The sequence below is a fragment of the Staurois parvus genome, unplaced genomic scaffold (genome assembly GCF_062004578.1).
Source record: "Staurois parvus isolate SC_StPar_1 unplaced genomic scaffold, SC_StPar_1.0 ptg000017l, whole genome shotgun sequence".
Classification (NCBI taxonomy): domain Eukaryota; kingdom Metazoa; phylum Chordata; class Amphibia; order Anura; family Ranidae; genus Staurois; species Staurois parvus.
In genome coordinates, this window is record NW_028317813.1 from 12049236 (window position 1) to 12073962 (window position 24727).

The window sequence follows — 24727 nt, forward strand, 5'->3', positions numbered from 1 at the left end:
GCAAATATCTGTGGTAAATACAGAAGTTAATATTTTTACTTTGGTTATGTGAAAGGATCCTGAAAATCACAGCTCAAACATACCTATGATTACAGTATTGAGTACTGGTTATGTGGATCCAACTAAGAATAAATCTAATACTAAATGTATTTCAGGTTATCCATGAGCTATAAATCTTAGGGTGGCAATGGGTAGACAGTAATCCCCCCAAGAACATCAGGTGAGGAAATGCCTGCTCCCCCTCTTCCTTAGACCTACTGAATCTGCCCACTTACAGGTTTCAAAATCTTTGTGTAAAAGCAAATGTCATGCTTATTATAGACCCTAGGGCAGGGGTAGGCAACCTGCGGCTCTCCAGCTGTTGCAGGACTACAAGTTCCATCATGCTTCTGCAAGTCATAGCTGTAACTGTCAATTTTGCAATGTCTCATGGGAAATGTAGTTCCACAACAGCTAGAGAGCTGCAGGTTGCCTACCCCTGCCCTATGGTAACCTCACATAAAGTCTTCAAAAAGAGGTGAGATAGGGTAGTTTACAGCCATTCTTCCCTCCAGATACAGTCATGGCCGAAATTGTTGGCACCCTTGATATTTCTCCAGGAAATCATGTATTTCTCACGAAACGTATTGCATTAACACATGTTTTGCTATACACATGTTTATTCCCTTTGTGTGTATTGGGACAAAACAAAAAAAGGGAGGAAAGAAAGCAAATTCGACATAATGTCACACAAACCTCCAAAAATGGGCTGGACAAAAGTATTGGCACCCTTTCACAACTGCGGATAAATAAGAATGTTACAAGCATGTGATGCTCCTGTAAACTCACCTGGGGCAAGTAACAGGTGTGGGCAATATAGAAATCACACCTGAAAGCAGATAAAAAGGAGAGACGTTCACTTAACCTTTGCATTGTGTGTCTGTCTGTGCCACACTAAGCATGGACAACAGAAAGAGGAGACGAGAACTGTCTGAGGACCTGAGAACCAAAATTGTGGCAAAATATCAACAATCTCAAGGTTACAAGTCCATCTCCAGAGAACTAGATTTGCCTTTGTCCACAGTGCGCAACATTATCAAGAAGTTTGCAACCCATGGCACTGTAGCTAATCTCCCTGGTCGTGGACGGATGAGGAAAATTGATGAAAGATTGCAACGCAGAATAGTCCGGATGGTGGATAAGCAGCCCCAAACATGTTCCAAAGACATTCAAGCTGTCCTGCAGGCTCAGGGAGCATCAGTGTCAGCGCGAACTATCCGTCGACATTTAAATGAAATGAAACGCTATGGCAGGAGACCCAGGAGGACCCCACTGCTGACACAGAGACATAAAAAAGCAAGACTACAGTTTGCCAAAATGTACTTGAGTAAGCCAAAAGCCTTCTGGGAAAACGTCTTGTGGACAGATGAGACCAAGATAGAGCTTTTCGGTAAAGCACATCATTCTACTGTTTACCGAAAACGGAATGAGGCCTACAAAGAACAAAACACAGTACCTACGGTAAAATATGGTGGAGGTTCAATGATGTTTTGGGGTTGTTTTGCTGCCTCTGGCACTGGGTGCCTTGACTGTGTGCAAGGCATCATGAAATCTGAGGATTACCAAAGGATTTTGGGTCGCACTGTAGGGCCCAGTGTCAGAAAGCTGGGTTTGCGTCCAAGATCCTGGGTCTTCCAGCAGGACAATGACCCCAAACATACGTCAAAAAGCACTCAGAAATGGATGGCAAAGAAGCGCTGGAGAGTTCTGAAGTGGCCAGCAATGAGCCCAGATCTAAATCCCATTGAACACCTGTGGAGAGATCTTAAAATTGCTGTTGGGAAAAGGTGTCCTTCCAATAAGAGAGACCTGGAGCTGTTTGCAAAGGAAGAGTGGTCCAAAATTCCGGGTGAGAGGTGTCAGAAGCTTATTGATGGTTATAGGAAGCGACTGATTTCAGTTATGTTTTCCAAAGGGTGTGCAACCAAATATTAAGTTAAGGGTGCCAATACTTTTGTCCAGCCCATTTTTGGGGTTTTGTGTGACATTATGTCATATTTGCTTTTCTGCCTCTGTTTTATATTTGTTCCAATACATACAAAGGGAATAAACATGTGTATAGCAAAACATGTGTTAATGCAATACCTTTTTTGTGTGAAATACTTGATTTTCAGGAAAAATATCAAGGGTGCCAACAATTTCGGCCATGACTGTACATTGGTCCTTCTAGTAGATGCACATTTTTTCATAACACCCTCCATGCTACGGTTACAGAAACTATCCTCCTATATTTCTGCATATTTCTACTTAATAACAATAGGCATACTAGCATGCCTGCAGAAGGCCAGCAAACCCTTTACAATACCATTTTTTCCAGTAAAGACAGAAAAAAACACATCTATTATTTAAAGAAGGAAACAACTATGCAAAACTGAGAAAATGCTAGCAATGAAATTTACTGAGACAATTCTATGAGAGCATTTTAATGAGACATTCTAAAATGAGCTGTGTTTTATTTCTTATACAGACCAGAAGCACCAGGTTCTCAGCAGGTCACAGAGATATTCTCTCTTGGGTGGGAATCAGTGCTTGTAAGTTCTTTCCAGATAATTATAGCAAAGATTGATGGTCGGGGGTCTAAGAATCAAGGACTGAATATGCTCCATGGAACTGACCGTAAACTGGGTTCAGCTGAGATTAAAGATCACCTGCCTCTGGTGCAGTATGTGTAGCTTTTCTATTTTTATAACTCTTACATGGTAAGATTGACCTCTGCTTACAGTATGTTATATTCAGTTTGTGTGGCACCAGTGAGATGTATTTGTGTGAATGACTTCTATTTCTGTGTACCTTTTTCAGATATTTGAAACAATTGCCATTTGTGGACAAAAAGCGCATAGGAGTATACGGGAAGGTAAGGAATCTTTTATGGCTTTTTGATTTAAGTTGCTGTGCACAAAACAGTAACTTTAGAATAGTATGTATATATGTCCAGAACCCTTTCTGTGTGAAAGGCCCCAGAAGTGCTAACCTTCACTTGTGTCACAGTTAACTGACTTCTTAAGTCTGCATAGGATAGTCATATTGGATGTTTAAACAACCACTGAACCACTCTTCTCCTTGATCCTCCTCCCTGGGAGGCTCCCATCTGATCCTATAGTATAGACGTATAGACATAATGTGCCTACTGACAAACTGGACTCTGTTCTTTATCATTTTTAGAAGAAACTGATGTTTTTTCATGTTGCTTCATACTATATTGAGAGAAGGCCTACAGTGCTTTCATACAAAACGTTGTCTTGTTGTAAACCTTCTCCCTGCACAAACACACCAACAAGTTGGATATGCGCCAACTGGCAGTGACTACATGTATACAGCTTGCAGGCTAGATGTTTCACTGTAGGGAGAAGAACAGTACAATTGAATAAATAAATCTCCAATTGAATCAGCCATTGTGTGACCAAGGGATGAAATCTACAACATAGTTCCCTGGCAGTGAAGTACCCATTTGGTTTCCATAAGCTGAGTGAGATGACTCTTATGGAAATGCTGAGAAATAGTAGTTTTGGGGTAAAATAACGGCCACTACTAGCTGAGATGATTAGCTTTCTCTGAACCAGGTAACAAGGGAAATAATATAGTCCTGTTATGATTCTTGAAGCCATTTTTGCTGTTTTCCATTTGAAAATATTCGAACAATTACACTAAAGACTGCATATCTGATTTTTTTTCAAATGCTGATGCATAAGGAATGATTTTATTGTAGGCAAACGCTCTGTGCAGAGTTGTGAAATCAGATTAGAATATTATTCATAGAGCCCTAGAAGGAAGGTGATATGCATCTTTTAAACTTGGATTCTTAGGAGCTCGGTCGCTGTAGCTGATTGTAAATTCAGCTTTGGTAGTCTGGGGGAGATGAAGTGTAGAATGAGCTTGCATATATTATATGTGGATTTACTTCATCACAAATTTGGGTTTAGATCATCAGTAGAATGTAGAGAAATTACTCTGCTGGGAGGAATAAAGCAAGCAGCTAGAAGCTGCATGGAGAGTTGTCTTGATTACCTGTACAGCATTCTATGCTAGGGAAGTTTCAATTTATAGCCAGCTTCCACAAAATAAAACATAACTCCCATTTATCACACCAGATGAAAATCCATATTAGGATTTGAGATTCATACATATTTCAGCACGTTGATGAACTGCTAAAGAATTTCTGAGATACTGCAAAGCATTTTTCAGATTACCTACTCCTGGATATACATATAATTCAGGATTGCTATACAGTATGTGCTTAGGGAATTGCAAAGGTTACTTTTTCCCTGCCTTCATCTCTACACAGTATTTGTATTTGGCAGAAAATTAATGGAGGGTAAAAATTGCTCAGGGGTCCTGTGCTGACTATGTCTATCCCTGAATTTCATAGTTAAAAAAAGCAGCCCATATGGGCAATTCAAGCATTGTTTGGGATAGCTGAGCCAGGTGGAGGTGTAACAATTCTGACATTTAAAAAGAAAACATCACATAAAATTTTTCCAAATGTTAGAAACGTTTTATTGGGGGTGATAGCTGTTTATTCCCTTTACTATAAGCAAAAGTAAGCAAAGCCTTCTCTTCGTGTTTGTTAAATCAGCTTGTTGACTGAGTCAAGAAGATTGTTGTGAGTCCTGCAAGTGCTTGAATCATTTGAGGATGGACATCTGCTAGATGGAAATATTCATATGTTCTTAGTCCTCAACATAACTAAACAAAATATATACAGAAGACTAAACATTTACTGTATTAGGGGTGCTGGTTATACCATTAGGAAAAGTGATAGTGGTTTTCAACATGCATTTAGCAAGCCTCAGTTGGAGCTGTAGCCTTTTAACAGCTTGTTTGAAGTTGTAACCAGAGCTAACGTTAAGATGCATATTTAACACTCCCAGGCAGGAGCTGAAGGATGATTTAAATATTTAAAAGAAAAATACATTGGTTTTGAATCGATTTGTTTTTGTTTTTTGTTGTTTTCATTTTATAACAGTTTTTCGCTATATACTTACTATCATCATTACACAAAAAATTATTTAATACATGACAGATGGTTCCGAGAGCACTGTGTTGCACTAAGTGCAAAGCATAGCTCCCTGTCTTTTGACCCATTCTGAGATATTGCAAATATTTTTAAAATTACCTACTCTGAATATACATTTAATTCACACTTACTATACAGTATGTGTGACTTTCATTGAAATTATGTTTCAGTGAGATGATGGTTACTTACTTTACATGCATTCAGATGCCCTGTCACTAATATGGGTACCAGCAGACACCCAAGACCAGTCATTCTTGCAGAACTAGTGATAAGCTTGACCTCCCTTTTTACATTTGTCTATTTTTCCAAGACAATGGCAATCACCCAACTATAATATGCCACCTCCCTATATTATTGTAACAATTGTATGTTTTTGAATATTTACTATCTGTCAGGTTAGGTTTTGGTTATTATAATCAGTAAAATGCGATGGGCCCTTTGTGGGCAAGTTTTCCTAGTGGTGTCTTTTGTGTGCATTTTATTAGCAATGTATTAGTAATGTATCCTGATCAGTACAACCTTGGTAAAACCTTGGGGCCATACCTGGGTTCCCAAGCCATGGGGATGGCTTGTAATGTTGCTTTGGGCACTAGATCATGCACAAGTGCTTACCTTGGCACTTTTTGCAAGGCATGTAGTCAGTTGCAGAGTTCTAACAGGTCCAAAGCCATGATCCATCCCTATAGAACCTAGACTCTGGAGGTCCCTTAGAGGTTTTTATTGCACTTTTTGACAACCTACAGTCTGATGTAAGGGGGCACTCTGATGGGTACACCTGATGTAAGGTGGCACATTGATGGGGTCACTCTGATCGGGACACCTGATGTAAGAGGGCACTCTAATAGGGACACTTGTTGTAAGGGGCACTCTGATGGGAAGACCTGATGTAAGGGGACACTGACGGGGGCACTCTGATGGGGGTACTCATGGGGACACCTGATGTATGAGGGCATCTGTTGGGGACACCTGGTGTATGGGGGTTGCTAATTAGGACACCTGATGTAAGGGGCATAATGGTTCTATTTTCTTTTGCTTGAAATGTGGATGTGATTGGTCTACTTTTATGTTTTATGTTTTAAAGTGTTATTTATTTGTCTTACATGTTGTTTCTATTAAAGCAAAGCTCCAGTCTCACATGAAAAAAATAAAAGTCCGCAGCTACAAAAACTGTAGCTGCGGACTTTTAAAAAACAGCCACTCGCCTGTCCTATGATCACGCGGTGTGTTCACACCAGTCGGGTTCACCAGCAATCTTCTCTCCCCAGTGCCAACATCTTAAGTGTGGACACCCAGCTGTAACAGTTTGTGGCTTCACATGTGCGAGTAGCGCTGCGCATTGTGAATGGTCCCATAGTCTTCTGGGACTTGTCATGTGTCCCTGAAGACTTCAGGGAGGGAGTTGGGGAGGACTTCTTCTTCCTGTCAAAATTGGGTGCCCGCTCCCCCCTGCTCCACAAAGGTACTAATTCCTCCAGGGGAGTAGAGGATCAGTCCATAAAGTGGAACTTCCCTTTTGGGTGGAGCTCCAATTTAAAGATAGTTGATTATATTCCATATAAATACAAGAAAAAATGTAAAGCAATCTAAGTTTAAAACTTTCACGTTTAATTTTGTAACTGAAAATAGATTGAAAATATTGTTGAAATACTAAGGAACTTGTACATTTCTAATTTTTTGACATAGACATACAATTACCACATCGTATCACAGTCATAGCACAGACATGAGATTCAGACCTTTGCTGGAAGAAAGTTTTAGAGATCGGACCTCCTTGAATATTAATTAATTACACCTACCTTTTAAGGTACTCAGGCACTTCTCCTTCCAGATACACTTACCCTATATTTCACACCTTACTCCATGAACACCCAACAGAGGATTACCTTCACTCATAGGCAAAACCAGGCAAACAGAAGCCATGTCAAAAACCAACCTAGAAGAGGAGGATGTAGGGAATGAGGAGGTCCTGGAAGAGGTGTTAGGGGAGACCGCAAAATATTTCTCACCCCCAAGCCCCTATAAACTTGCATCTGCAGGTTCATGCAGTATGCTTGCCAATGTGGATATGCTCACTTCAGCTCAGCATTGTCGCACTTTATTCTCCTCCATCTCTCCATGCCCTTTTGGGTACAAGGAGATCTGCTAAATCTAAAAAGATTTTCCCCGTTCATGAACAAATAGAATGGGCAATCTATAATGATTAGTTCAATCCAGAAAAGATTTTCACTCCTCTGAAAATCATTGCCTAACAATATCCAGTGGAAAATGAATTCACTAACAAGTGGTCTGTTTCAGTATTAGATTTCTTTGTTCCATATAAAGATTTTCCTTCATTCAAAGATTCTTCAGATAGGAAGTTGGAGATGCTCCTAAAAGCTCTTCTTACACTTGCATGCCCAGCTCTGCAACTAGCAATCAATGCAATTTCTGTCTGCCAACCTTCACCTAACTAGAAAGGCAATGAACAACCAACATGATCCTGTTTTCCAGGAGCATGCCATGACTGAGCAATTACAGCAGCTACCTCCTGGTTTGCTCTTTTGTGTGGATGCCCTAGAACAAGTAATGAAACAAATTTCCATAATGGCTCTAATTTCCATTCACATGCTTAGAATCTTGTGTCTCAAAGCCTGGACAGCTGAAGTTGCCTGAAAAAGATGCCTTACACTTATAGCATGCCCTTTGAATGAGGATATCTTTTTGGTGAGGCACTTGACAAATGTCAAAGGAGGAAAGTTCTACTTCCATAGTGGAAGATTCAACCCCCCTCCTCAGGAGCCTTTACCTCTTTAAAATGGAGAGCAAGTTCAGCCCTTCCTTGCAACAAAAAACCTGGGCCACAAAGCCCATCATGTCTTCCCCAAAGCCCTCTTCTCAATTAAGGGGCACCCTCACTCCTAAGTGTGGTGGGATGTCTGGTACAATTTGCCTGTCTCTGGGTCACAGATGTCCCAGATCTTTGGTTTCAAAGGGGTACAAACCAGAGTGCAAAATTCTACCACCTCACCTCTTTATTCTCTCGCATTAACCAAAATATGCCCAAGGCAGATTTTCAGCATACCCTGAACAACATCTTGTCCCAGATTGTAGTTATACCACCACAAGACAGAGTCAAAGGATTGTATTCAAACCTGTTCATAGTACCAAAGCCCAATGGGGATATTCTTCTTATTCTGGGCCTAAAATCCCTCAACAAATTCCAAAATTTCACATGGAATTGGCAAGGTTGGATATTGTCTCTCTGAGACAAGAGGAATACCTGCCATCCATATATATCCAAGATGCCTACCTGCATATTCCTATTGATCCACCTCATCTGTGTTTTCTATGATTTGCTGTGGACTATAATTTTTTCCAGTTTGTTGCAGTGCCCTTTGGCCTATCCTTTGCTCCCAGAGTATTCACAAAGATCTAAGCTCCTCCTGCTGTTCTAAGAACTTAGGGCATCCAGGTCACGTTTTTTTTAATGACTGCTTGAAGGACTCATCGTTGTCCACAGCACAATCCAGATGCTCAAGACCTTCAACTGAATGATCAACTTCCAAAAATCTGCTCTCCTCAACTTCCAAAAATCTGCTCTCCAATCTTCTCTTCACCTTGAAAATGAGGCCTTGTCCTGAACACATCTCAAGCAAAGATTTTCCTTCTAGAGAAGAAAATGTTCTCTCTCAAAACTCACACTCAGGTCATGAGGTGAAAAAAAATCACACAATGAGATTTTCCATGAAAGTTCTGGGCCTTATGGTAGCCACCTTCAAGGCTGTGTGATTTGTTTAATTTATTCAAGACCTCTCCAGCATAACATCTTGTAACCTGGAACAAGAATGCTTTTACCCAGCCAAGCAAGAAATTCGTTAGCTTGGTCAATTTTCAGCCCAGCCTTGACAAAGGGGAAGTCATTCCTTTCTTATCACTAGAAAGAAATAACAACAGATGCCAGTCTTTCAGGGTAGGAAGGAGTGCTCCAGTCCCTCACAGTCCAGGGAATTTGGTCATCAGTGGAGCCAAGCTGCTCCTCAACATATTGTAGGTCAGGGCAATAACGATCGCTCTGCAACACTAAACCCTCTTTCTGAAAGCTCGCCCAATCAGAGTACAGTCATACATTGTCACAGATGAGTCCTACATCAACCAACCTGGGGCACCAGAAGCCATGCAGCTTTGAAGGAAGCAAGCAAGATAATCTAATGGATGGAAACTCACTGTCTAGTGATTTCTGATGTCCAGATCCCCAAGCTGGACAACTGGAAAGCCAATTACCTCAGCCATTATGGATCAAGGGGAATGGACCCTTCACCCCGACATCTTCTACCTGATATGTCAGAGATGGGAAAATGCAGATGTGGATATTCAGGCCTCCGCATTCAGCAAAAAGCTATCTCTGTTTGTGACCAGGATCAAGGACCATCTAGCACTGGCATTGTATGCCTTGATAATAACTTGGTTTCAGTTTCCCTCCAGTGCAAATTCTACCTTGTCTGCTTCACAAAATAGAGCAAGAATTCTGTACTTCAACCATTATTCTTCCATAGCCAGCAGGTGTCAAGCATTGGGCTATAAGATTCCGACAAGGTGGTTAAAAGTGTCTGTAGTCATTCATAGGATTTACCCACAAACCTCTTGCCTATGCTGGAGATGTAGTGTTTCCAATGGAATACTTCATATTTTCTAGACCTGTGCCAAACTTAGACCCAATTGAAAAAACTTAGGTGAAATCATTTAAAAACCGATCGATGATGACCTCAAGAATAAACAAGTAGCCAACCTTTACATCTATGAAGCCTTTCCAGGAACAGATATAAATGCTCTCTGTGATTTTTCTCCTCAATGCATCCAGGGCCTGTATCCAAGCTCTCTGGAAACAGGAGTTATTCCCCCCCTCACTCCTTTCCCCCCACCACCACCATTGCTCTATGGTTTTCCACAATTAACAACATTAGGCATATGGGGAGCCTTACAGTTTCTGCATGGAAGAGAAGTTCAGGCATCTGGTTCTACTGGGCAGAATATACCAGCTCTCAAGAATACAGGCAGCTAATTGGAAAAATACCCTCCCCTGACCTCCACAATCACTCCAGCATAGACATATCCCTTACCTTGCTTACCCTTTCCCTTCCCCTTCCCCTCTTTTTTTCCTTTTACCTTTCTTCTATTTCTACATTGCTAAATTTTGACCGCTCAATTGATGCAGTATGACTTGTTTTAAGGTTTTCTACAGTTTTAAGGTATAGGGAATGATGGGCCATATACTCTTCATTTTCGATGTGCAACTCTAAAATGCTATATAACCTTACAATCATTCTTGAGTTTATTGTCTCCTAGAAAGGAATAGACTGTTTTTAAAACAGTTGATACAGTTTCACTATCAGATTCTCTGATAAGCTGCCTTAGGACATATTCATGCTAACTGGTAAATGTACTGTGATATATGTATATTTTGGCTTTTCTCCCTGTACAAAAATTTTAAATAAAGAATTAAAAAAATTAGAGCAAGAGAAGAAGCTGTTGATTCTCATTGCACCAAACTGGCCTAGAAGAGCCTGGTACACAGACATATACACTCACTGTCCACTTTATTAGGTACACCTGTTCAATTGCTTGATAAAACCAATTTGCTAATAAGCCAATCACATGGCAGCAACTTAATTAATTTAAGCATTTAGACGTGGTGAAGACGACTAACTGAAATTCAAAACAAGCATCAGAATGGGGAAGAAAGGGATTTAAGTGACTTTAAATGTGGAATGGTTGTTGGTGCCAGATGGGCTGGTCTGAGTATTTAAAAAAAAACTGCTGATCTACTGGGATTTTCACCCACAACCATCTCTAGGGCTTATAGAGAATGGTTCGCAAAACAGTAAATATCCAGAGCGTGGCAGTTGTGTGGATGAAAATGCCTTGTTGATGTCAGAGGTCAGATGAAAATGGGCAAACTGGTTCAAGATGATAGAAAGGCAACATTAACTCATGTTAATATGGACCAAAATCTTTGAGGAATGTTTCCAACATCTTGTTGAATCCATGCCATGAATAATTAAGGCAGTTCTGAAGGAAAAAAGGGTCCAAACAGGTACTAGCAGGGTGCACATAAGTGGCTGGTGAGTGTACAGACTACTAGGAGATGATCCCTGGCTACTCCTCACCAGGCCAGATCTGCTGTCTGAAGGCCCTGTATTCCATCCTACTTCTCTGTCACTAGCTTTAATGGCATGGCTGTTAAAGTCCCAGTCTTAAAAGACAGAGGAGTATCTTAGTCTGTCATTCCTATCTTGCTAAAAGCAAGAAAAGCCATTTCCAGAAAGATCTATTGTTGCACATGGAAATTCTTCTTTGCCTGGTGTGAACACAGGGACATGAATCCCAGAGATTACTCTGTATCTCATATTCTGGCCTTTCTACAATCAGGAATTGATCAGAACCTAGCCTTAGGCACTCTGAAAGGGCAGGTTTCAGCCTTGTCTATTCTTTTTCAAAAACTTCTAGCACTCTGAAGTTGAGTCTGTTGACCCTTGTTGTTGGGCCTGTTGACACAATTCTGTTTGCCTAGCTGTTGCCCACCATTCCCATTCATTGCGTAGAGATGTCCTAGGGTCTATAAATACTCTGCTTGTGTCAGTGTACTGTACAATTAGGGGGAATATTTACTTATCTTTACATTTCATATCTTGGAGTACAGTGCAGGACACAAGCCACCCTCCCTTCTATTCCTCGGCTACTCTGCATTGTTTGCTCCAATACTGAGGACTCATGGAGTGGAGTAGGGTTATAAGGGATGTGCCCAGGGGGCATCTCCTGGAAAAATTGACAGTATTCAGTCAGTATAAGGTACTGGCCTATAGCCCAGTATCTATGAATACTCTGTCTGTGTCCCATACTGTACTCCGAGATATGGAATTTACAGGTATGTAAAAATTCCTCTTTTTGGCAACATGACCATTTTAAAGTTGACCCATTTCATAGCAATGAGGTACTACTGATGACTCAACCACTAACCTATGTAAATTTGAACTTGAGCTAAAGTTTTCTTTAAACAATGGCTCTTACAAAATAGAAGCAAAAAATGTGAAAAGGAACCTAAAGCACTACCAATACCACATATTAATATGCAATTTTTCATATTTATCTGGTAGATATATACATTTCTCCTACCGATAATAAAGGATAAATGTATGTGTAAAATCTCTGTATATTGCTAAACGCTTTGTTGTACATAATTAACCAGACAAACGCATTGACTCCTGCTGTTCTTCTCTGGGTAACTGCATTTATCTGCTACCTCCACTCTTAACCAGACAAACGCATTGACTCCTGCTGTTCTTCTCTGGGTAACTGCATTTATCTGCTACCTCCACTCTTAACCAGACAAACGCATTGACTCCTGCTGTTCTTCTCTGGGTAACTGCATTTATCTGCTACCTCCACTCTTAACCAGACAAACGCATTGACTCCTGTTAAATTCTCACCAAATGTTGTAATTATATCTGTGTATCTGTTGACTTGTCCTCACCTCTAGGCGCACTCAGGTTTATGACTGTGGCCTGGTTCCTAAGAATCATCCCCCCCTATTCATGTGAGCCTTATCAGCTTCTAATTGGGGCGGAGTTGAATGCTCATTTGAGCATCTCCCTATAAATTTAGTTCAGCTCATGGGGGAGATCTCTGATGGGGGGCACAGTCTCTGATGGGGGTGCTGCTTATGATGGAGTGCGGCTTTGAATGAGTGCAGAGCAGTTAAACACAGCAGTGCGGCTTTGAATGAGTGCAGAGCAGTTAAACACAGCAGTGCGGCTTTGAATGAGTGCAGAGCAGTTAAACACAGCAGTTGAACTAAAGCAGGAGAACTTAAGCAGCAGGAAGACACATCAACAGCAAGAAATTCTACTGCACGCTGGACAGACTGCAAGGAAACACCCTGGGAAACATCTCTTACATACCTGAGTCCCACTCCGTGTACCTTTTTATATAATACACCCCTCTTCTGCTCTTCATATTACTATCCTCTGTTCACAAATCTCATTTCTTTACCCCTCTGCTCCACCCCAAAACTTGTACATCTCCCCCTCATTGCTATCATCTCCCTACTATTGCTTTCATCACCTCCCCAAAATGCCTCTTCCACTCCTCCTTCTCATTTTCCTCTCCTCTGTTCCCAAAATCCATTCACTATATCCCTCTGCTCCTCCCAAACATTTGTATATTGTGCCCTCACTGCTTCCCTCACCCCTCTATGGCACCCACCACCTCCTCCTATTACTCCACTCTCCAACTGACCCCAACACCTCCACTAGTAGTTTCTCACGCTCCTGCACATCCCGCTCCCATGCCACCTTTCTCACCCTTCTCCTCCTCATAACCGCGGGGGACATCTCCCCGAATCCTGGCCCTCCACCACCCGCACAAAACCCTCCCGCCTCCACGTCCTGCCGCAACCCCCGCAACTTAGTATCTGTCCCCCTGCTCCCTAAAATCTCCCCCCCGGTTTCATGTGCACTCCTGAACGCCCGATCGGTGTGCAACAAGCTTACCGCCATCCACGACCTCTTTGTTTCCCGCTCCCTCAACCTCCTGGCGATTACGGAAACCTGGATCCAGCCCACTGACTCTTCTTCCCCTGCTGCACTCTCCTACGGCGGTCTCACCTGGACCCACTCACCCAGGCCCAACGGTCGTAAAGGTGGTGGGGTTGGCCTGCTCCTGTCACCGCTGAGCACCTTCCGAGTCCTCCCAAACCCCCCCTCCCTATCCTTCTCCTCCTTCGAGGCCCACTGCGTCCGACTATTCTCCCCAACCCCCCTGAAGATTGCTGTGATATACCGGCCTCCTGGATCCATACCCTGCTTCCTAGAAGACTTCTCCTCCTGGCTACCCTTCTTCCTCTCCTCTGAGCTACCCACTATCATCCTTGGGGATTTCAACATCCCTGTCAACCTCGACAACCCGGACACAGCCCGTCTCCTCCACTTAACCTCCTCCTTTGCACTTGCACAGTGCATACAATCCACCACCCACTCCGACGGTAATATCCTTGATCTTGTCTTCTCCAACCGCTGCGCTCCCCACAACCTCACTAACACCCCCTTCCCTCTCTCTGACCACAACCTGATTACTTTCTCTATCTCCTCTTCCTCCAACGCCTACCCTTCCAAATGTCACACTACTACCAGCCGTAACCTCCGCAACCTTAACCCTGCCTCCCTCCACTCCGCAGTTGATCAACTCCATGACCGCATCCTCCCCCTGTCCTGCCCCGACTTGGCTATGACCGCCTACAACAATGCGCTGTCAACCGCCCTTGACTCACTAGCGCCTTTAACCACACGCAACATAAGACCCCGACCGCTCCAGCCCTGGCAGACTGATCACACCAAAACCCTCAAACGACACAGTCGTGCCCTGGAGCGACTATGGCGCAAAACCAAATCCCAACAAGCCTTCACCCGATACAAATCTGCCTTCCACACCTACACCTCCTCCCTCCATACTGCCAAACAAGCCTACTGCCTGACCCTCATCAAGGCCCTCTCCTCCAATCCTCGCCGACTCTTCTCCACCTTCAACTCTCTACTCTCGCCACCCCCACCTCCACCCAGCACCTCACTCACTTCCCTTGAGATTGCCAATCACTTCAAAAACAAGATTGACACAATTCGCAAGGACATTGCCGCAACTCGCACGCCTTCTCAACCTGTCCCCTCTCACACAGCTACCCCCTCATCCCCCCTCCCCCTCGACATAACCCACAGGGACTTCGTCGCTGCTCAAACTCCCTCCAACCCCCTTCCCCCTCACTCAGCTACCCCCTCTACACCCCTCTCCCACGGCCCCACCACTGCTCTGACCTCCTCTCCCACCCTACCCTACATTCCTCATACTGAAGCTCCCCCAACACTCCGCACCTTTGACCTTACTACCATCGAAGAAGTCTCCAAGATCCTCTCTGATGCCCGCCTCACCACCTGCCCCCTTGACCCTATCCCCACACAACTCCTACAACCTCCCTCCCCCTCCATCCTATGCTCCCTCACCCACATCTTCAATCTCTCCCTCTCCTCCGGCACTTTCCCTTCCCCTCTGAAACATGCACACATCACCCCCATACTTAAAAAGCCCTCCCTGGACCCCAATGACCCGAACAACCTCAGACCCATCTCCCTGCTCCCATTTACATCTAAACTCCTCGAGCGCCTAGTCTACGCCCGCCTATGCTCTCACCTCAACGACAACAACCTCCTCGATCCCCTACAGTCCGGCTTCCGTCCCCTACACTCCACCGAAACTGCCTTACTCAAACTCTCCAACGACCTGCTAACCGCCAAAGCTAATGGCCACTATTCAGTGCTCCTACTCCTTGACCTCTCTGCGGCCTTTGACACAGTCGACCACCCCCTCCTCCTCAAAAAACTACACTCCCTCGGCCTCAGAGATTCTGCTCTCTCCTGGCTCTCATCCTACCTGTCACAACGCTCTTTCAGCGTTACCTATAATGCCACCACCTCCCCCTCACTCCCCCTCTCTGTTGGGGTCCCTCAAGGCTCTGTCCTCGGGCCCCTTCTCTTCTCCATCTACACCTCCTCCCTTGGCCAACTCATACACTCTCACGGCTTCAACTACCACCTCTATGCCGACGACACACAAATCTATCTCTCAACCCCCCACCTCACCCCCTCGGTCTCCGCCCGAATCACACACCTGTTGAGCGACATATCAGACTGGATGTCGCTCCACTTCCTTAAACTGAACCTCTCCAAAACCGAGTTTCTTGTCTTCCCTCCAGCCCGGACACCACCCCCCATTGACTTCTCCATCATGTCCAACAACGCCACCATCAAACCCGCCCCGCAGGCCAGAGTACTTGGTGTCATTTTGGACTCCAACCTATCCTTCCAGCCCCAAGTCCACTCTTTAACAAACTTGTGCAGACTCCACCTCCGCAACATCGCCAAAATCCGCACGTTCCTAACTCCAGAAACCACTAAACAGCTCATCCACTCCCTCATCATATCGCGACTCGACTACTGCAACTCCCTCCTCACTGGCCTGCCTCGCCGCTGGCTATCCCCGCTTCAGTCCATCCTGAATATGGCTGCCAGACTCATTCACCTTTCCAACCGCTCCGTTTCCGCCACCCCCCTCTGCCAATCCCTCCACTGGCTTCCGATTGCGCAACGGATCAAATTCAAAATCCTAACGCTGACGTACAAAGCTGTCCACCATACTGCCCCGAACTACATCACTGACCTAATATCCAAGTACCGCCCAGCACGCACACTCCGCTCCTCACAAGACCTCCTTCTCTCTAGTTCCCTGGTCTCCTCCTCCCATGCCCGCCTCCAGGACTTCTCCAGGGTGTCACCCATCCTCTGGAACTCCCTGCCCCAACCCATCAGATTATCACCTACTCTCCTCTCCTTTAGGCGCACCCTGAAAACCCATCTCTTCAGGGAAGCCTACCCTGCCCCCTGTTAACTTGCCGACCTCCTCCACTCTTCCTACCACTCCATCCCCCACAGCTATCTCCTCCTGTGCCACCATCCCCTCCCTCCTAGATTGTAAGCTTGAAAGAGCAGGGCCCTCGATCCCCTCATGTTTTGCATTGTATTGGTATTGTTCTGTCACATGTTCTGTCCCCCTTTGTAATGTACAGCGCTGAGCGAACTATTGGCGCTTTATAAATACTGTATAATAATAATAATAATGCTGCCAGACCAGCATACACAAACTAAAAACAGAGTGAAGCCTTCTGTTGAAATAATAAAACATTTGTCCAAGGCAACGCTTTCTATTTTGCAAATAATAATTTCTTACTGGCGAGTCTATACTTTTAGATCAATATCTATCGATTGTTTTCTCCAGCTGAAGATAAACCATGTCTTTATTCTCAATTGGCCTTGTCTTGACTGCTTAATTAAATTATTTACAGATTTACAGAGTGAAGATAAACAATCCTGTTCCTTTTGTAACAAAATACTACTTGATCTGCACTACTTCAGAAATACAGTAATTTTTTCTGTTTATGATTTTCAAAATGTGTACTTTCCAACATTACAAATATTAGTTGTGATTGGTTTTGGTCCTTCATGCATCTCATATACACTTATTGTTATTAGATGTCAATGTCTATTGAATGGATAGTGTTTGTCTAGAATGATCTGTCTTCTGTATGGGTCTTCATTCTTCACAAAGGCATGCTCATCATTTCTATGACCGTATCCATCCACCTTATTGCTAGCCATCCTCTTTCTCTATTTCCTTTAACTTTTCAAAGCATGATATTTTCCACGGAGTGACACTGTACTACTCTGGGAAGGTAATCAGATTTTGTTTACACTCTGATTGCTTATTACAGTGATGATCACTGTAATAAGCAATCTCTAACTCTGTTAAAAGGTTTAACTCATGAAACCTTGCATAATACTTTGATACTGTGATTGGCCTCTGTACCATGTGATCACTGTGATCAATCACAGAAATCACAATAGTACACACAATGTGTATGATTGAAAGCCATTGTTGACAAATGACATTTTATCACTGTGATTGGTACCAGGGCTGCAAACAGGAGTCCAGTACACTGATCTGTGTGCTGTGTGTGGTGGACACACTGCGTGCCCCCTAGGGTGTGCACAAGGTGTACAAATAGGAAGACACCACATGACGTCCTCCTGGAATAACAGTGCTCCTGCCCCCTAAAAAAAAAAAAGCAGGGGTTAATAACCTTTGGGCCTGTAAATGAGAGATGTAAATTTCTCTGTGAAAATATTAAAATGTTGCTCAGAATCTTGCATAGGCCATTTGAACTGCAGTTCTGTGTTTTAAAGCATAGAGTGAAATATGTGATAAATATGAATGTGAAAGGTCAAAGTGTAAATCCAGGACAAATTTATTTTTGTTTACAAACTGTTTATATTGGTATCAGCATACAAAATGTATACAAAAGACATATCCAAGAAGGAAGTACAAAATGCTGACAAAGATATAAATTATTTCCAAAAAAAAGCAAAACATGAATACATGTCTGGAAAAAGTGACATCATCAGAACATATATGTAATTGACATTGTTCAACAATATTTTGTAATGATACCAAATTCTCAACAAAAAAATGGTATCCAGAATAAAAAATAAATTAAAAAAAAAGCCAAAATTAGTCAAAATAGCAAATCTATTTAAAGATTGAACACAGATTCAGTCTAAAAATATGTGTCTATTGGAAGATATATATACACTATATATCCAATTTTTCAGAGAAGCTAGGCATTGTGTCAGAAAGTGTATGGAAGATTCTCTCTATTAACTTTATGGTGTCTATTCTATCAATAATTTGTAAGAAAAGAATGGTGGGTGACTTCCAAAATCTAGAAATAATTCAATTTAGGAAGGATACACTCGGTTTTAAATGTAATATTTGTCCCCTGGCTCAAATAAATATGACATTTAATGAAAACAATATTGTTAATATCTTGTGTAATGTCCTGGTCTTGTTATTATCTAACAAGACTAAGGGATTTTTAAGCCACTGAAGAAGTGAAGTCATGGCCTACAATATTGGAACTCCTGTATTTCTGTCAGATAATGCACCACTTCGCCCAGAAAATTGTTGCAATTACAAATGTTTAGGCATTCTCATGTTTAATTCTTTTGTTTATGTTGGTATGACATGAAAAAGTGGAGAAACAATAAGCCAAATCTGACACATTCCACCCAAAATTCCAAAAATGGACTGGACAAAATTATTGGCACCCTCAATTTACGATTTGTTAGCACACCTCTTGGGAAAAATAACTGAAATCAATCGCTTCCTGTAACCATCAGTGAGTTTCTTACACCTCTCTACTGGAGTTTTGGACCACTCTTCTTTTGCCAAAATGTCCAGGTCTGTCAGATTGGAAGGGCTCCTGCCCAACTGCTGTTTTGAGATCTCTCCACAGGTACTGTATGGGATTGAGATCTGGACTCATTGCTGGCCTGTTCAGTACTATCCAGCACTTTGTCTGAAACCATTTCTGGGTGCTTTTTGACGTGTGCTTTGGATCATTGTCCTGCTGTAAGAACCCATGACCTCTGACAGAGACCCAACTTTCTGACACTGGGCCCTACATTGTACCCCAGAATTCTACTTTGGTAGTCTTCGGATTTCATAATGCCATGCACAGGATCAAGACATCCAGTGCCTAAAGCAGCAAAGCAACCCAAAAACATCATTAAACCTCCACCATGTTTGACTGTAGGGACTGTATTCTTTTCTGTAACGGCCTCATTTCTTTTTCTGAAAACAGCAGAATAATAGGCTTTACCAGAAAGCTATAGTTTTGTTTTGTCTGTCCACAGCACATTCTCCCAAAATGGATTTTGGCTTCGTCAGGTAAGTTTTGGCAAACACTAAACTGGTTTTTTTCAGAATGTTTTTGTGTCAGCAGTGGGGTCCTCCTGGTTCACCTACCATAGCATTCCTTTTCTTTCAGATGGCAATGTATAGTGCGACACAATTGTTCCCTCTGCCTGAAGGTCAGCTTGAATTTGTCTGGAAGTTGACAGAAGTTCTTTAGCCACCATTCGAACAATCCTTTGTCGCAATCATTGATCAATTTTTCTCTTTCGTCCACTTCCAGGGAAACTAGCTACAGTGCCATGGGCTGTAAACATATTGACAATGTTGCACACAGTGGAAAGAGGAACATTAAGATCTCTGGAGATGGACTTGTAACCTTGAGATTGTCCATGCTTTTCCACAATTTATGTTCTCAAATCCTCAGACAATTCTTTGCTGTTCTTTCTCTTCTCCATGCTCCATGTGGCACACAGAGACACACAACAGAAAGGTTGAGTCAATTTTCACCATTTTAACTGGTTTCCAATGTGATTTGTATATTTTCAGCACCTCTCAATTGATACAGGTTGAGTTTAATTAGAATTTACAGGAGCATCACAAACTTGGAGTGCAATTATTTCTTACAATTTTTAGAAGGTGACAATAATTTTATCCTGTCCTTTTTGGGGGTTTTGCATGAAATGTGTCAGATTTGGCTTTTTGTTTCGCCACTTTTTTGTGTCATACCAACACAAACAAAAAAAAATAAACATGAGAATGCCTAAATATTCGTAATTGCAACAATTTTCTGGGTGAAGTGGAGCATTATCTGACAGAAATGCAGGGGTGTCAATATTTCACAAAACCCGCAGAGCACAATTCTGATTGTACCCACAAAGCAATACCCTCCCTTCTTGGTTGACAAGGCTAATTTATGATTTCAAGGAGTAAAATAATGTTTCAAAGGGAAGATGTACTGTGCAGTGCTTCACTGCTCCTATTGATACCCTCAGAACTGTCAATATATTCTGATGCTTTCCCCTAAAGCCTAAGAGAATAATCGGGTGTTAGCCCAAGAGTATTCCATAGTTCCTGGCAGCCAATATAACTCAATATTTTGTATTTTATTTGTCTTGTGTTTACAGTTCTTAAACATTGTTTTCTAGGCTTACGGTGGCTTCCTGGCTCTGAAACTGTTGTCCTCTTCTGAAGATCTGTTTGTATGCGGTGCAGTTATTGCTCCTATTACCTCTTTCCAGTTACACTGTGAGTATGTTGCTATAAAAAAAATTCACTGCTATGAAGAAACATTACATGATAAACTTTATACCATTATAAGCAATCATAATCTGATTACTTTTCCTATTAAACATTTACCTGAGTCCAGCACTGCTAAAACAGGAAGAGCACACAGCGCAAGCACAGTTTTGAATGGGGGAAAGCGCTCGATCCGTTGACTCTGATTTGATTGGGTGAGTGCTTAATGTAGGGTGCATCTAGGCAGGATGAGACTGCTCACTTAGCCTGGGTTCACACTGATGCGGTCCGAAATTCACAGCTTTTTCTGTGTGAATTCTTCACCGCATCAGAATCGCACCCCGTTCATGCGAACCGCTGAAGATGTGTATTTTAAGTTAACAACACCCCAAAATTGGCCCACCAAACGCGATGCGACGTGCAGAATTGGATCGTATAGGTGTGAATACCCATGCAATCCGATTCTAGTGCGGACCCAAAAAAGGGTCCTGCACCTTTTTGGTGCAGATGCGGTGTGATTTGAGCCATACATAATTGCTTAAATCGCACCGCACACAATTCACATGTGATTTGCACAGAAATGCTGTGTGGTTCCTGTGCGAATCACATACGATGTACCGCACCGCATGAGTGTGAACCTAGCCTTACAGTGGGAATTTGGTCATGCTTTGGAGGTTCCACTTATGATCTACAGGTTTGATTTTTACACTAAGCAAAGTTTTTCTAAGCTGCACTGTGTTTTTTAACCTACTGGGGCCTGACTACGTAGTCAATTTTATTCCAAAGCTGAACTTAGCTTTTAACAAAGAACAAACTATAGAAAGTATATGCTCTCCACCACACTTCTGTATCTGTCTTTATCTGTCCTAATCCCCTCTCTCCCTAAATCTGCCCCAGATGCCTGTGCTAACCTTTCCTTTTTTGATCATTTCTCAGTATGAGACTGACTCATTAGAACCAGGCAAAAGAGAATGAATACAAGTTGCCAATCAGCTTTATACTCTTTCAATAAATTAAAAATTAAATGTGATCAGTTTGTGTTCATTAGTTTTTCTTCTGCATTGTGATTCTGCTCCTTTGCGCTTGGACAATTACTTTTCCAATTTGATATCTTGCTCTCTGTCTGCATGTCTTCTATTCCCTCTCTTCTTGATACATAATATAATAAAATAAATATTGTTTATAAAAAGGATGGTATTACTAGCAAACTGAAAACAAGTACAATGTAGATTGTAGACATAATCAAACTATTTTCCCATTCAATGATCACAATGTAACAGAAACCCCATTTACTCTGACCTCTATAAGTGCTTCCCTTACAGAGAGAGGTTTTTACTGGAATGATTTGTTTCTCAAAAATGGAAAATGCATTGTGCCATAGCCAAATAATATGTATTCTTTGTAATGATTGCTGAATATTTTAATTCGTATTTTACTTAAGTGAGCCTGTATCATTTTCACAGAGCAACAGTCATCTTGTTCAGCTCATGCTTTAAATTGGGCTTCAAATTCCCCTTTTTATCACCTGCATTCAAAAATGTGTCACATTACATTACACCATGCCTACAATCGATTTGTGTGCTGTACTTTCTTTAGCCCACAGGAAGCATCCCTACCACGAAAGGGTCAATTGGTTGTGTTTGCCCCACAGGTCAAAAAGTCCCGTTCCTCTCCTATTTGGATGGGTCAACATTAGTGGCTAAGTAAAAAAAAAATGTTCTAGGTTAATCGCACAACAGTATAACTTCTTATTGTGTTTCATAAAATCACAAATCATTTGAAATAAAGCCTCCAGGGCAGTTTGTGTTGAGAATGTGTTGTTTTCAGAAATTTTTACCATATATCTTAACCCTTCTTAAGAAACCTATTTTAATTGTAACAGCTGCAGTACTTACTGAGCGGTACCTGGGGATGCCATCACAAGAAGGATCATCCTACATGGTATGTTTCCTGAGAAATGGAGAACTATTGCTGTGATTAGTATTTTCTCAGTGTTCTCTCGCATATGAAAAATCACCATTGAGTATAAAAAAGCAAGCAAAACAAGTGTATACAGCCACAATATATATGGTAAATATGTATATACAGTATATGTATATATATACAGTTGTGTTCAAAATAATAGCAGTGTGTTGAAAAAAGTGAATAAAGCTCAAAATCCTTCTAATAGCTTTTATTTCCATACACACAAATGCAATGGGAACACTACACATTCTATTCCAAATCAAAACATGAAGAAAAATATATCAAATTTGTGTTGCTCCTCTAAAAAAATTGAAGAAAAGTGAATATTAGACTGTTCAAAAAAATAGCAGTGTTTGTATTCTTCTTTACAAACTCAAACATTCACTATATAAACTGAAAAATGTTTGAAGATTTTGCTTTCCTTTCAATCACTTCATTAATATTTAGTTGTATAAGCACTGTTTCTGAGAACTGCTGTACATCTGTGTTGCATGGAGTCAACCAACTTCTGGCACCTGTGAACAGGTATTCCAGCCCAGGATGATTGGACTACATTCCACAGTTCTTCTCTATTTCTTGGTTTTGCCTCAGAAACTGCATTTTTGATGTCACCCCACAAGTTTTCTATTGGATTAGGATCCGGGGATTGGGCTGGCCACTCCATAACGTCAATCTTGTTGGTCTGGAACCAAGATGTTGCACTTTTACTGGTGTGTTTGGGGTCGTTGTCTTATTGGAACACCCATTTCAAGGGCATTTCCTGTTCAGCATAAGGCAGCATGACCTCTTCAAGTATTCTGATGTATTCAAACTGATCCATGATCCCTGGTATGCGATAAATAGGCCCAACACCGTAGTATGAGAAACATCCCCATATCATGATGCTTGCACAACCATGCTTCACTGTCTTCACAGTGTACTGTGGCTTGAATTCAGTGTTTGGGGGTCGTCTGACAAACTGTCTCTGGCCACTAGACCCAAAAAGAACAATCTTACTTTCATCAGTCCACAAAATGTTGCGCCATTTCTCTTTAGGCCAGTCAATGTGCTCTTTGGCAAATTGTAACCTCTTCAGCACATGTCTTTTTTTCAACAGTGGGACTTTGCGGGGGCTTCTTGCAGATAGCTTGGCTTCACATAGGTGTCTTCTAATTGTAACAGTACTCACAGGTAACTTTAGACCTTCTTTGATCTTCCTGGAGCTGATTGTTGGCTGAGTCCTTGCCATTTTGGCTATTCTTCTATCCATTCGAATGGTAGTTTTTCGCTTTCTTCCATGTCTTTCAGGTTTTGGTTGCCATTTTAAAGCATTTGCGATCATTTTAGCTGAGCAGCCTATCATTTTCTGCACTTCTTTATATGTTTTTCCCTCTCCAATCAACTTTTTAATCAAGGTATGCTGTTCTTCTGAACAATGTCTGGAACGACCCATTTTCCTCAGAATTTCAGAGAGAAATGCACTGTAACCAGCATGTACAACATTTGCTGCCTTCCTTCCTTAAATAAGGGCAATAATTGCCACCTGTTTTTCAAAGAATGAATGACCTCACTAATAGAACTCCACACTGCTATTATTTTGAACATGCCCCTTTCAATTAGTGATTCAATTACACAGAATCAGCAGCATGTATGTCATGACTGTTGGGTCTGTTGGATTTCTATTACTCTACTACACCTGCTAGTAAATTTTTTGCCATGTAGAAATACAATTTCTACCAAAAACAGTGATTGATCAGGTTAGTGATGTCTGTCTGCTATTATTTTGAACACAACTGTGTATATATATATATATATATATATATATATTTGCATAGCTAGTCTGGCTGAGAAAAGACAAAAGTCCATCCAATTCAACCATTAAAAAAAAAATTAAAAAAATAAAAGTTATACTCCTACACCCACAGTTGATCCAGAGGAAGGCAAAAACTCAGCAAAGCATGAACCAATTTGCTCCTACAGGGGAAAAAATTTCCTTGTTGATCCAACGGATATTCCCTGTATCAACTTTACCTATAAATAGTAACCAGTTATATTCTGTGTATCCAAGAAAGAAGCCAGGCCTTTTTTAAAGCAATCCACTGAGCTGGCCAGAACCAACTCTTGAGGGAGTCTTTTTCACATTTTCACAGCTCTTACTGTGAAGAA

At 41.9% G+C, this 24727-nt stretch overlaps 1 protein-coding gene across 4 annotated transcripts in view; it reads left to right on the top strand.

Annotated features, from left to right (window-relative positions):
* Positions 1–24727, top strand: part of LOC149473310 (inactive dipeptidyl peptidase 10-like) — a 243126-nt gene that overhangs the window by 196409 nt on the left and 21990 nt on the right. For 2 of the 4 annotated variants that reach the window (XM_089679770.1, XM_089679763.1), the window contains exons 20-23: positions 2507–2701; positions 2839–2893; positions 20527–20626; positions 22500–22558. In XM_089679770.1, the coding sequence (XP_089535896.1) occupies positions 2507–2701; positions 2839–2893; positions 20527–20626; positions 22500–22558 (409 nt within the window). Of the gene's footprint in view, positions 1–2506; positions 2702–2838; positions 2894–20526; positions 20627–20747; positions 22559–24727 lie in introns of all 4 variants that reach the window. The other 2 variants (XR_016313082.1, XR_016313081.1) reach the window with 2 other exon arrangements.